The sequence below is a fragment of the Alexandromys fortis genome, unplaced genomic scaffold (assembly GCF_014885135.2).
Source record: "Alexandromys fortis isolate MF-2015 unplaced genomic scaffold, M_Fortis_MF-2015_v1.1 scaffold_1, whole genome shotgun sequence".
NCBI classification, from domain to species: domain Eukaryota; kingdom Metazoa; phylum Chordata; class Mammalia; order Rodentia; family Cricetidae; genus Alexandromys; species Alexandromys fortis.
Window position 1 is genome coordinate 23,600,987 of NW_026067927.1, and position 14,131 is coordinate 23,615,117.

The window sequence follows — 14,131 nt, forward strand, 5'->3', positions numbered from 1 at the left end:
CTTGGGATGTAGGAAATAGAAGATGAAGGATGCTCAGGGCTGGGAGCCCAGCTATGTACTCTCGAGACCAGCAGCCATGGAAGAGAGGCCCCCCTGGGAGTGTATCATAGAAGATTGTTTTCCTATGTGCAATCCCAGGATCCTCCAGGGGATGCCCACATTTCCTGTGTGGATAAACACGAAAAAATGTTATATTAAATGTTAATATTCTTCTGTCCCCGAGGACTCTTAAAATATAAACATTTACATCTGAAAGGAAAATTATGAACTTTATAATTACTCCCTGAGTTCTCACCGCTCGTTAGTAGATTTTTAGCCTGAACAAGAAATCTGAGCCAGAAATAACCAGAGAAAGACACTGACCTCATTTGAGCTTCCATGCCAATCGTCCTTTTGTTTTGCTTGCCCTATTAATACATCTAGATCATGGCGCCTTTCGGAAAGACCCCATTTTTGGCAGGCTTCCTTAGAGCTTTATATTATTTAATACGCTGAGAATCATGTTCACACTTATTAGCTCACCAGATTCTCACAACCTCTCACAGTCAAGCTCTGGGGTGGGGAATAAGAGAAGGCAGCTCCAAGGGAGCATCTTAAGTCTAACTAGGGCGATTTTTAGGATTCCAGAGAGGGCTGGACAACCGTATGTGTCCAGTAGGCCTCGTCAGCTTCCGTAATATCCCCCCAAACCTTGGTGGCTTTGTGCAATAAAAATGTATTTCTTCCTCTTATCACCATCAAATTCAGCTTGCGTGGTAGGAGAGAGTGCTCTTGTGCCCCGTAGTCGTTCACGGAGCCAGACTTTCTTCACCTGCTTTGCTTTCCTTCTCAGCACGTGGCCTCCAAAGTCATCGTAGAAGAAGTACGAACGTGGCTTTCCCCAGTAATCCTACTTAAAAAAAACCTCAGAATTCTTCAATCCCTTCCCTGCTCTTAGCTCATTCTTAAAATTTGTGAAACGAACAAACAAATTTCATGTTTTTAGTTGTCAGCGTTCAAATCCCCAAGCGGGTGAGATGGTTTTTTTTTTTTTGATCATAACACCCCAAGATCTCACTTCTCAAAGTTTGGAGCAATATTATCAGCATCATGCAGAACCTTGTTAGAAATGTTGGGCCTGAGCTGTGACCGACTCTAGACCTTAGCAAAATTCCCCCCTCCAAAATCTCCCAGACACAATTCAGGTTGGAAAGCTCTGCCTGGAAGTGCTGTGACCTAGTACCACAAGGACTCTCAGAGCTGGGGAGCGAGAGGTCTATGCAATAGTCACACACAGGCTGTGAAGATGGCTTGGCGGGTAAGATTGTTTACTATGTAAATCTAAGTGTGAATCCTCAGAAGACCTGTTAAAAGGTTGAACATCACTGTGCTTGTTGTGACCCCAGCGTTGGGGGGACAGAGACATGGGGATCCCAAGAGCTAGCTGGACAAAACTACCGAGCCAAAAGGTGGAGCTTCTGCTTCAGTGAGAGACCCTGTCCCAAGTCAGCAAGCATGTATCCACACACTCATGTGCACGCACTATACACACAAGCTTGCAGGAATGCATGTATGTACGCCCGTGTGCACTCACACACAAATAAAAAAATAAGCCTTAAAAATAGTCACCCTCCCTCCCCTTGGAAATCAATCAAGTTAAGTAACTTGGCCAGACATAGAAATCATGAAGGGCAGGGCTGGGATCGAAAGTCACAGTCTCAGGCTCTGACTCCCTGGGCTCAGCATCCTGTGCTCTCTGCTTCTCTCTCTCTCTTTTGGATGAATGTGTTTGCTCACACCAAAAAGGAAAAAATTAAAAGAAGGGAAACAAATAGACAAAAGTCAAGCAACATTTAAATGGTGGTTAACAATTTCGAGAATTAATTTGTTTTAGGAAAAGAAATAAGCATTTATTACTTACAGTGCATTTGATAAAATGATTTCCCCAGTACATATTAAAGAACTCTCCAAGTGACTTAATGAGTGTTTATATTTCATTTATTCAGCAATTAAGCATCTTCACATTCTTTTATGAGCATTTATAGCACTTATTAAGAATTATCAAGCATCCTATCTGGGTCAATGGTTTTTCTTTTTCTTTTAAAAAACTTTGCAATATCTTATTGGAATGGTTGCCTTTCTCAGTACAAATTAAATGACGTGTTTAAATAGTGCTGATTAAAACTTCATGTTGTAATATTAGCTCAGTTCTCAACACCCCACCAGAGAAGTTTCTTTTTGCAGCGGATGACAGTTAATACAGAGACTCACAGAGAATCGGTAGCTGTGGAGTGCTTGGCCCTAAATGAGGACAGCTATATCACGCCCCTACTCGAGACACAGGGAACATCACATAAGGGGCGGGGCCAGAAATACGGTAAAAGCCAGAGGTTGGGAAGGACTGTAGGAAAACAGTGTCTTCTGGACGTGAGTCACGACCTCACTGCAGCCATGGTGGGCTCTGGTGTAGGATTTTGCGGGGAGCCTGACTACTCAGATCACCGCCTCTTCCTCAGAATAAACCTGATTGCTTCCAGATGTTCTTCAGGGCAACACCTACAGAATCAGCCCTTTATAGATGTTTTCTCCCAGGGCCATGCGTCTGTTTGGAGATGGCGGTTTTCAAATAGACGGCTATGACTAGCTGAGAGTTGTCACAGTCAGTCTTACTCAGAAGAGGCCACTTGAAGTAAGGAGCATGCGTGTATGTATGCATGTTGCAGTGTTTGCACACAGGCGCATGCACATGAGCACAGGGACCATAGGAGGACACTGAGGTTTCCGTTCTGTATCCTTCCACTTTATTCCTTTTAGGCAGGGTCTTGCGCTGGCCTGGGAATCATGCTGGCAGCCAGTAAGCCCCAGGGATCTCTGGACTCCATCGCCTCCCACCCCCTCTTGGAGTGTGTGCAGCCCTCCTGATCTCTTTACGAGGATGCTCAGGATCTGGGCTCAGGCCTTCATGCTTACATTTTAAACTTCTCAGCAGAATGGAAATAAATCCAGATTAGAAGCACGGGCTTTGCAGCCAGGGCTGAGGAGACCTGGATCCTGGCTGAGACGAGGCAGTGCCTGCCTCCCCACAGATGTCCAAACTTAGATGTGTAGAGCTGGGTACAGTGGCCCAGGCCTGCAAACGCAGAATGTGGGAGGCTGAGGCAGGAAGAGAGAGTCTGAGGCTTGGTCCTGTCACAAAACAAAAGATTAAATGCTTAAACCGTTCACAGGAATGTTTATAGCAGCATGGTTCTTAGCAGCTCCACACTGGAACTATCCGGCATGTTTAGTGATGGACAAGTGAATACCCGAACATGGCATGTTCAGTTAATGGGATACATTCCCGCCACAAGAGGCAATGAATAGCAATGCATGCTACAGCATGGTTTTGTCCTCGTTAGTTAGTTTAAGAGGCCAGACACAAAAACTACTTACCTTCTGCATGATTTCACTTGTAGAATTTGCCAGAATAGACAAATCCCATTGAGATAGAAGGCACATGGGTGGTGTTTAGAAGCTGGGTTTTTTTTGGAGGGGGAGTGACTACTGGTGAGTACAGTGTTTCTTTCTGGAGTGATGAAATGTAATTGTGGTTACATAATTTTGTGACTATGAGTCATTGGATTGAACACACGGAGTGAATAGATTGTGAAATACGCGAATTATACATCAATAACACTGTCTTAAAAATATTACGCCAATCTCATTCTAATTTCAAGGCTGATTGAATGGAAGAGAGTCGGGACGGCCTATCACCTTGGCCACGCCCACCCACAGAAGTCCATCAGAGGTGCTAAAATCAATGTGGGAAAGAGGGTAGAAGCCAATAAGCTTAATTCTCCTGTTCCACTGTCTTGGAATTCATGGCTCTGCCCCCCCCCCCCCCCCCCCCCCCCCCCGTGCTGGGCTGCTGGAAAGAGGAAGTTGGGGCTGAGATGGAGAAGGTGTAGGAGAAGTAAGCTCAGGTCATGGACTTCCTCAGGGCGAGGAAGGTAGAGCCTGTGGTATGCTCTAGGAGGAGCTACTAGCCAGCACTTCCAAGCTTCTGGTGGCTCCAGGATTCAGACTGTGGCAGCATGTCTAATCTCTGCCTCTACCTCTAAGTGGCCTTGGCTCTGTGTCTATCCAGGTCTTATTTATTTATTTATTTATTTATTTATTTATTTATTTATTTATTGTGTATACAATATTCTGTCTGTCTGTGTGTCTGCAGGCCAGAAGAGGGCACCAGACCTCATTACAGATAGTTGTGAGCCACCATGTGGTTGCTGGGAATTGAACTCAAGACCTTTGGATGAGCAGGCAATGCTCTTAACCACTGAGCCATCTCTCCAGCCCCTCTAGGTCTTTTCTTTAGATGCTTTATTACTATCTTTATCTTATGTGCGTGAGCATTTTGCCTACTTGCATGCATGTGTGCTATACATAGGCAGTACCCACAGAGGCCAGAAGAAGGAATTAGAGATCAGATCCCCTGGAACTAGAGTTAGAGATGCTTGTAAGTCACCATGCAGGTTTTGGGAACCAAACCTCGGTCCTCTGAAAGAGCAATGCATGTTCTTAATATCTGAGCCATCTCTTCCGATGCTCTTTAGACTCTTATGAAGAAACATGTCATTGGGTTGGAGCCACACTAATCCAAGAAGAAGCCCTCCAGACCCCTACTTATATCTGCATGGTCCTCTTTATCTAGTAAGGCTGTAGTCATGGCTCCTGGCCTGGGGGACGGGTGTAACCTTTCATTTACGTCACAGCAATCTGTCAATGCCATGTTTATCGCCCTCATGAGCTCCATTCCAACACCTAAGAAACAAAGGTATGAGAAACAGCGGCACCGTTGACTTTGCGCCTACAAATTATGTTTTTCAGACAGATGAGGGAGATTGAACTTCATACTGAACCCAGGGTGTAGAGGAGACAGTAGCAGGTGGAGATGTAAAAAGACACCAGACATCTTGGGACTTGAACCAGAGAGTCCTGGGGTTGGGAATTGAATCAATCTTGGATCCCATAAGCAGAGGAGGCTTCATCTGATAATCTGAATTTTGAAGAGGTAAAATAGAATCGCACCACACATTCTACCTTGGAATGTGATTTTCTTGCTTTAAAAATATGGTGAACGTTTCTCAAGTCATTAAGTATTCTTCAAGAATGGGATTTTTAGTGGCCGCATAGCGGTCCATCAAATAAAAGCACCATTGTTTATGTAGAAAACCTTTATGGTAATCCACTGGGACTGCTTTTACATTATACACACGATAAATACCACTGAAATGAATGACATTTGTTATAAATCATCATGCATGTCTTTGGTTATTGTCAAATGAGCTCATTTTAAATAACCATGAACCACGAATCGACGTTTTGTGATAGCAATTTCCACTCACTGTTTTCTTTAGGAACGAAAACTTCTCCCTTCAATCAGAGGGGGGAAAAAAGGGATGAAAAGTTCTGGGAACATCTGGCTTATGGTCTGATACAGTTTTGATATTTAGCGGTGCTCCCAGATTTTGAAATGTCTTATCTCGAATCATCTCATGCCAGGTTCTTTTTTATCTTCTTTCTGGAGACACAGGTGAGAATACCCCATGCTGTGACCCACAGACTGGCCCCCTATCCCTTAGAGAAGCAGAAACAGAGGAGAGAGAGAGAATTCACCAGGAATTAATACAATAATCCAATGAATAGATATTCTGATGCACTGACTACCCTGGTAACCAGAAACTGTAAATGCCATGACTCTGCGCTGCAGTCAGGGACTTGAGACCCTCACCTGGCAAAGCAAAGTCATATTATACGACTAACACCAGCTTGTGAACGCTTCCCATGTTGGCCATGCTTGTTTGGTAAGAGCTTATTTATTGGCCTTCTCTCCTGGATGGACTGTAGGTTCCCTGGGAGCGGAGAGCATGTTTCTTTTATTTCCCTTGCATTCTTAATTTAGTCCTTGAGACTGAGAGATGGCACGGGGCATGCACACTGTCAGTGAATGCTGGCTTCATGCATGTCCTACTTAAACACTTAGAAAAGCCCATGGAAGGGGCTGAGGGTCTAACTTGGTGGTAGGCTCAGGGCCCCTGGTCCCCTTCAGGTGCCCTAAGAAATCAAAGCAAACAAAATCTTTGGAAGATATGTATCTTCGAGTTCCTCCAAGACCTGGTGCTGAAAGGGAGAGCCGGGACTAATCCTAGTCTCCTATAATTTCAAAGTTTTCATTTTAACACAAACAAAATACCTCACAAGGACAGGAAGTCAATTTTATCACAAGGGGCTTTAAAAACGCTTAAAGATGTTCATTCTGGAAAAGATAGACAGTCATTAGGATTGAGCCTATTGTGGTTTGGTAAACAAGGACAGGGAAGTGGTTCAATGGGTAAAGTGTTGGCCGGAAGTCCTAGCTTGCTTTTTGGTTGCTGTGACGAACATCCTGACCAAAAGAAACATGAGGGGGAAAGGATTTATCTGATTTACAGCTTACAGGCCACAATCTGAGGGAAGCCATGCCAGGAATTCAAGGCGGTCACCTGGAGGCAGGAACTGAAGCAGAGACCATGGAGGAACGCCAGTTACTGTCTTGCTTCCTGTGGCTTACTCAGGTAGCTTTCTTTACTGTGCAGCCCAGGCTCACCTGCCCAGGGGCAGCACTGCCCACAGTGGTCTGGGCCCTCCCACACAAATCGCCAGTGGAGAAAATGTCCCCACTGAGGAGCCCACAGGCCAATCTGATAGAGGGAGTTCCTCACTGGGCGCCTCTCTTCCCAGGCATTCCCTAGGTTTGTGTCAGGCTGACCAGAAATAATCACAACACAGTTCAATCCTGAGAGCCTGAATTTGGATCCCCAGGAGCCACATGAAGCCAGATGTGGTATCTCACATCCAGAAGCCCAGTTCTTCTGCTAAGAGACAGGAAGTGGAGATTCCTGGAAGTTCATGAGCCAGCTTGCCTGCAGTACACATCAGATGAATGACAAATAGATGGTGTTTTAGACAAGGTGAAGGCAGGAACCGACACTAGAAGTTGTCCTCTGACTCTTATTTTTATGCTGTAGCTTATACCTGCCAACACTTACATACATGAACACACATGTACCATGCACATACACATACACACACATACACATGTGCCTTCATTCCCATACACACATACATAAATATATACATGTGCATGCATATATACATACAAACATGTATGCATACATGCACAGGTGCACACACAGACACATGCACTATACATGCACGGTTTTTTTTTCAGAAGAGTTTGCATAAATAAATCAGCTTAAAGATTTTAAAATTTCCCTCAAAAGCACCAAAACACTGAAAGAGAAAGTTGCCAATTGGGAATTTTATACCAGCTGAAAATATCCCTCAAAGGAAAAGATGAATTGATGTTTTCAGCAAAACAAAGCCTGAGCAATGTCATCCCCAACTCCCAACTTTAAGGAAACACAAAGGGAAAGTGATCTCAGCAGTGAACTTGGAGACAAACTAGAGAACAAGAAGCAACAAGAGGTAGGTAATAATTTGCTAGAAAAATCTAATGATTGTTGACTATATAAGAAGAAACTTAATTGGACGTTTATCTCCTGCCTGTCTGTTTCCAAATACTTAGCAGCTGCTTCCCAAATAATTGATTGACGCAGATGCTTAATATAAATGATAAATGCTCAGCCAATAGCTCAGGTTCATTACTAGCTAACTCTTACACTTCATTATTTCTATGTATACTTTGCCACGTGGCTTTCTTCATTTTCGCAGTGCAGCATTCTCATCTTGCCTCTTTGTGTTTGCCTGCCACTCTGCCCTTCTTCCCATCATCCCTTGTTTGGTCGCCCCACCTACACTTCTTTCCTGGCTACTGGTCAATCAGCATTTTATTAAACCAATTTGAGTGATAAATCTTTACAGTGTACAAGAGGCTTATTCCACGGGAAAGAAATACAACAGAGCCAAACAGATCTGACATATCTGGATAATTAGAATTTATGACACAGAGGCATGGTGGAGTGGCTCGGCTGTAGTCTGCCTGTCTAGAATCCCCCAGAGAGGGACCAGGGGTCAGTGGAAGGGCATTTCCAGAGTGAGCAAGGTTCTGGACTCCATTCCTATGCCAGAACAACAACTCAGAATGAATCTATTTTCTCCGGCTGTTGTATGTCTTCGTTAAATATCCCTCATCATCAATATGCAAGAAGAAAGGACTTTCGGTGGTGCTGGGGTGTGGAGCGTTAATGCTGGGCACCCACTGGGCCAGTATCACCGCGCTGCTGGCCAGCACTGCCATGGCTTCTAAGAGGTCAAATGTCCTGACTTATCTGGGAATGTAGCAAGCACACCAGATCATGATGAACTTTGACAAGTTTCTCCACAATCACTGAAAGAAATGCAAATAACTCAGAAATGTCAACACAGTGAGAGGTGAGAGTGGAGCATGGGGGGAGGGGCATTCAAGAGAAGACAGGAAAGTTGAAAGGTCATGTAGAATGATCAGACAGTCAAGTAATGGATTTAAGTTAAATACACGGGTATTTACATTAAGTGTAAATGAATCAATTTAGTGAGAAGACGGTTATTATTTTCAAAAGGATTTATTTTATTGGCATTGTGTGTGCATATATGTGTGTATGTGTGTGCCATGTGTTATGTGCATGTGTGTATGCACAAATATGGATGCAAGAGATTGATGTTTAGGGTCTTCTTTGATGGCTCTTCACGCTACTTTTTATGACAATGTCTCTCACCGAACGCGGAGCTCATTAATTTGTCCGGGCTGACAGGTCAGTGAGCGGCAGGGATATACCTGTGTCTACCTCCCCAGTCCTGGAAACACATTGCCACGATGCCTAGGTTTTTAGGTGGGTTCCGGGGTGTAAATGCATGTTGGGAGGCAGGCACTATATGGGAGCATCCAGCTCCAGGTGTTCTAGTTCTCGCTGTGTGAAATGAAGAATTGCGTAAGATACAAGGTTTGTACAATTACAGCTGAATACACAAAATATTCATCATCCCCCAGGTACTCAAAAAGCGCGTGTCTTCTCAGCAACATTGCACACCCCCCCCCCCCCAATCTCTGAGATTATGTTACGTCCTGTGTCGGGTCTGTATGTTGACCTTGCGTCAAGGTCACACTAATACATGATCACTCTGTGCTCAGTACATCACCAGGTGCCGTTTACTATATTAAAATGTTACCTAGCGCCTGCAAGACCCTCATTTCAGTGCTGTTGGAACTCTTGGGCATGTGGCTCGTTGAGGATGGCAACACCAGATCAAACATATTCCACCATGCCTCAGGATCACCTGAGAGGATGAAGGGGTCACCAACTTGGAAGAGCTACCTTGTTCAGGCATCTGGAAGATGTCTTCATGTGGCTCCCACTGGGAAAGGAAGACAAGTGCCAAGGTCCGGTGCACCCAAACCAGAGAGAATCCTTGTCTTGTACAGAGCCGTCCAAGGTGCGAAGAAACGCGTGTTCGTGGAGGTGTCCTGGCAGTAACGAAAATGGCCACTAGGTGGCGATGTTTCAGAGGGAATCCCCGCTCTAGAAGGGAAGTCCTCTACACAACCACCTACACTCAAGAGTCAAGGATATTAACGGAGTGTACATTCGCAGCTTCTTAGCCTTTTTACTGTTGCCCAGTTTGGGAAATCCTCTCCTTTGGTAAATGTGACATCAACCCTGACAACCGTGGAAACACACCTTTGGGTGGGAGCACACCTCTAGGTGTGTCTTTGAAGGTTAAATTGAGGTGGGAAGACTCAACCTGAACGGGAGTGGTATTATCCCTGGGCTGGGGTCCTGCACTGAATAAAAAGAAGAAGGCCAACTGAGCACGGATATTCATCTCTCTGCCTCCTGACTGTGGATGCCATGCAACCAGCTGCCTCATGTTGGGAGCTGTGAACCCCCAGATCCTGAATTTCTTGTAAACAACTTGTTTTCCTCTGCTCTGAGACAGCCTGCAGCTGCTCTGTGCACGAGACCCTCGGGAGTTCCTGATGGCAGGGGAGTGATTTCTGGTGGGTTTGGCTGGGGCGTGGCTATCAGTTAAAGATCCTTATATAAGCTGTCCCTGAACACAATAAAAGGGGCACTCCTGTTTCAAGGATGACCCGTGTCTCTGTCTGTGAGTGTTTGTGTGTTTCAATCTCCAGCCCCTTGCCCGGTTCACGAACTGTATGGCCTCACATAGAGCGCAGACGGGTATGATGTGCTACAGCCTCAAGCTCCATGCTGCACGCCACGCCATGGTGGACTGCGCCCTCAAACTTTATGCCAAAATAATTTTTTCCTTCATTCAATTGTTTCTTATCAGTTATTTTGCTGCACAATAAAAAAAGCGGCTAATACAGTAAGCTGTCATCTGTAGAAAGTGTCTTCTAAAAGGCCTCTCCAACCTGGCGAACAACAGCACGCCGACCCAGGGACTTCACCAACAAGAATGACTTGATGCAGCTGTCCTTTCTCCTCGGGAATCTGGACAAGAGCCTGCCAGATACAGGATACTACTAACCTCTCAAGGACGGCCTTAAGGACAGTTCTAGTTCAAAACGACAGCGGCAAACTGGAAGACACAAGGTCACAACTGAGACTAGAAGTCCTTGCCGAGAGGTTGAGTGATTCTCAGATCGGCAAAGACCCTCAAGTTCCCAACCGAAGGAATTCCGGGATCAGAATGGCCTGAGGTAGGTGTTCGTCTGGAAACCGCAATTGCACCAGTTGCCGGGTTGGCTAAAGGCCTTCCTTTCTACCCCCCCCCCCCATTAGGGTTAGGCAGTATGAGAACCGCAAAGGAAAGAATACCAGTGCCACCAAGGTTCCCAGCCTACAGGCAGGGCTTGTCCTTGACCTCGGGAATCACGTTCTAGCGGAAGAAGCAGGAAAACATTTGTGAGAATACACAAACAGATTCGCAACTGTGAACTAAGTGTGACAGAGGGAATGAATCTGGGTGGAGCGTGAGCAGATGACCCCCCGAGCTGATGTCATATCGCGGGAAGGGTGACAAGGGAAGAGCCAGGTGACAAATTGATTAGGAAAACAGAGGGTTGAGAAAAAGCTGGTCAGGGCGTCCCTGCTGCTGTGGAAAGTGTTGAGAGGAGGCGAGGGCCAGCCTGGAACAGTGAGCCAAGAGGCTTCTCTTCTCGACTGGACACCAGTGTCTGGCGTGGTGCAGGGACCAGGTCCTTCACTTTTCAAAACAGCCCCCAACCCCGATTTTGCTGAGTAGGAAACAGGGTCCAGAACGAAAGGAATCTTGCCTAAAATCTCAGATAATAGGTGGTGGGCCATCGCAGTGCCCTTTTCATCTTAGGATGGGGAGTACCTACACTTGCGGTTTTCCCGTGTTTCACAGAGGCAGCTTCCCCCGCAACCTTGTGGGCTGCCTGTAGAACTGTCTGGTCTCAGACGAGCAAGAGTTTGTCGGGAGAACCATACAAGCATATTTGGTCCAGCCCCAATCCAGAAATGATAGTGCCAAGGTCCCCAGGAAAGAGCCAAAGCTAGTCCTATATGCCCACATGGGAAAGTATTTATTAAATAAATATTTATTTATTATGTATACAATATTCTTTCTGTGTGTATGCCTGAAGGCCAGAAGAGGGCACCAGACCCCATTACAGATGGTTGTGAGCCACCATGTGGTTGCTGGGAATTGAACTCAGGACCTTTGGAAGAGCAGGCAATGCTCTTAACCGCTGAGCCATCTCTCCAGTCCCAGGAAACTGTTTAATCTACTGGTTGGTAGCAGAAACTTCCTGTTCCTGTAAGAGGTTCTCAGTCCACTAGATGACTGTACAATCAGCACCAGGATGGAATAGGGTCTGCGGAAGGAGAGATGAAACGTTGTTGGGGTCAGTCAACAATCCCACAGCCCCACCACCCTAAATTTCCTGACCTGGAGTCCCCGGTAGCTCTCTACCGCAGCTGTCTGTGAGGCTGGTCAGTGGAGATAACTTCCCACCACACCACACCGGTCTCTCAGATAGGCTCTGTTGACTCCCCCCATGGTCCCACCGTGCAGTGTAGCTCACACGTTCCTGCTTCCTAGCCTGCCTCCCTTGGGTCTTGAACTAGCCTATGTCCTACACCTCATCCTCCTTTTATAGCTACACTGGCCCTAGGGAAACTCTCCTGAGGTGCATCTGAGCCAGAAGCTGGTTTCTCTGCCTCCCTGCCTAAGGCCCCATGCATCTTTTTACAGCCCTTGCTGCCTGGTTCAGTCCTGAGCAAATCCTGCCTCCCTCTCTACCCATATTGCTAGGCTCTTCCCATCAGCCCTGCTCTTCTGCGCACCCTTTGCTCGAGAACCAATTCTAGGAAAAGTCCGTATTCAGCAGGGCACCATGTTCTACTACACCTTTCTCCTTTTGTTCTCTTTCTATTCTGTAATTCCGTACCCTTTCTGAGGCCCTGTCCAGGTTCCAGGAGAGGGACACTGTTATTTGGTATCTGGAGAGAAAGAGTGGAGGGAATGAAAGTTATCTAGCCAATATGACCTCATCCTTAGCAACCGTGGGCCGTGGAATGGGCTTTAACTATGAGCATCTGAACCTAAAGTGAGATCTCTTCTTTCCTCAATGTCCCCAACGTCTGCCCTTTATCAGGATCCTCATCCCTTCTAGGAGATGCCAGCAAATGCCAGGCCCATCAAACCCAGTAGGAGCTCCCCTTGGGTATTATTATTGGGACTGGTGGTTTGTCTGCATGTGCAAGAGAGAGAGAGAGAGAGAGCCTACAGGTATGCAAGTGCGTGTGCACATGGTATATTATACGTGGATGCATACGCATAGGGACTGAGATAGCTTCCCAGTCTTCCCAGGATGACGCTTGAGCTGGTGAGTCACTGGTGTCCAGATCCACATCCCCTGCTCTGAATACGTGCAGCCTCTCCCAGCCTGAATTTTCTTGTTTACCGGCTGAGTCTAACAAAGGATTGTGTAAGAGGCAAGCCGAGCAAAAGGAGGGTCTGCTTTGTCTTTGTTTTCCGGTAGCAGACAATGACTGTGGTTCAAACGGTGCTCAGGGATCAGCCTGCTGGACTCCCTCCCGAAGCTTTCTTTTCTTGGTTGGATTGCCTCTCTTGCTATTGCTACATGAGTAGAAACATCATAGGATAACTTAGTTTGATACTGAGTCCTGCTATCCAGAACAGAACCTCAACCAGTGGCATGAATCAGTATTGAGCATGAGTCTCCAGAAAGCACTGACAGCAACTGTTCCCAGTTCTGTCGCCATTGTTATGGTGTCTCCCTGGTACAACTTGCCTCTAGCAAGACATAGGCACTTTTCATCTCCCACTAAGGAGTCTCTTCCTTTTGGTTCATTGAGCCCTTCGCCTGTCCCAGTTGGCGGTAATTCTCTAGACATGAATCAAATCAGACATGCTATCTTATTAGACTACTCTTTCTAAGCTTCATTGATTACCTGGATAAACACACACACACACACAGACATTCGGAGTTAGCAGAAGGACTCAATAAACACAGGGGAAGGCACATCCAAAGGAGATTACCTGCTTGTAATTCCAATTCTGTCAATCATTACCCGAATAATCATCTCTCAGGTGGGAAGGTCCTCACACATCAAGCCTTAAATGTGTGTGTTTGCTTCTGAGCGATTGTGCGAGTGTTGAGTGCGTTAGGGGAATGAGCGGGTGGGGTGGGTCTGGTATTTATATCACAGCTGACAGCTTAGATGACCTCCTGGGAGTAGCTTTCCCTATCACCACATTTAACACGTTCCACGCAAAAGGTGCGGGGGCTGTTGCCCCCCCCTCCCCTCGCGCCTCTCCCTCCATATAAGCCGGGCTGCCTCCAGCTAGCTTTTGCACACACACACACAGTCCTCAGTGGCCCAGAGCAAACGAAGGCCGGTGGAGAATGAGCCTGTTTTTCTCTGAGTCAGCATGGCTCTCCTTGGCTGCCACTGCAGTGCTGGGGGGCATGCTTCTCTGCAGAGCCAAGAGCCCGGGGCAGTGGCACAGCCAGGTGCTGTGCCTTGCTGCCCTCTGGGGAGGTGCTTGTCTGCTCCACCTGTCCCTTCTCTGCAGCCTGTTCCTCTTGTCGCTGTCCTGCTTCTTCCTGGGTATGTGGTCAACCGATCAAGAATTGTTACCTGTGGATCAAAAGGCCGTGCTGGTGACAGGTGAGTGC

General features: G+C 46.5%; 1 protein-coding gene and 1 long non-coding RNA gene across 2 annotated transcripts in view; one reads left to right on the plus strand and one right to left on the minus strand.

The window, feature by feature from the left end:
• Positions 1 to 8,588: 8,588 nt before the first annotated feature.
• On the minus strand, positions 8,589 to 10,659 carry LOC126502940 (uncharacterized). Its single transcript, XR_007592101.1, has 3 exons — positions 10,489 to 10,659; positions 9,312 to 9,460; positions 8,589 to 8,906 (listed from the first exon to the last, which is right to left on the minus strand). It is a non-coding gene; the product is annotated as an uncharacterized lncRNA (long non-coding RNA).
• Positions 10,660 to 13,644: 2,985 nt separating this feature from the next.
• Hsd17b2 (hydroxysteroid 17-beta dehydrogenase 2) overlaps positions 13,645 to 14,131 on the plus strand; it is a 48,156-nt gene continuing 47,669 nt past the window's right edge. Inside the window, exon 1 of the mRNA XM_050144328.1 lies at positions 13,645 to 14,123. Within this exon, the coding sequence (XP_050000285.1) occupies positions 13,859 to 14,123 (265 nt within the window). The 5' untranslated portion in view covers positions 13,645 to 13,858. The remainder of the gene's footprint in view (positions 14,124 to 14,131) is intronic.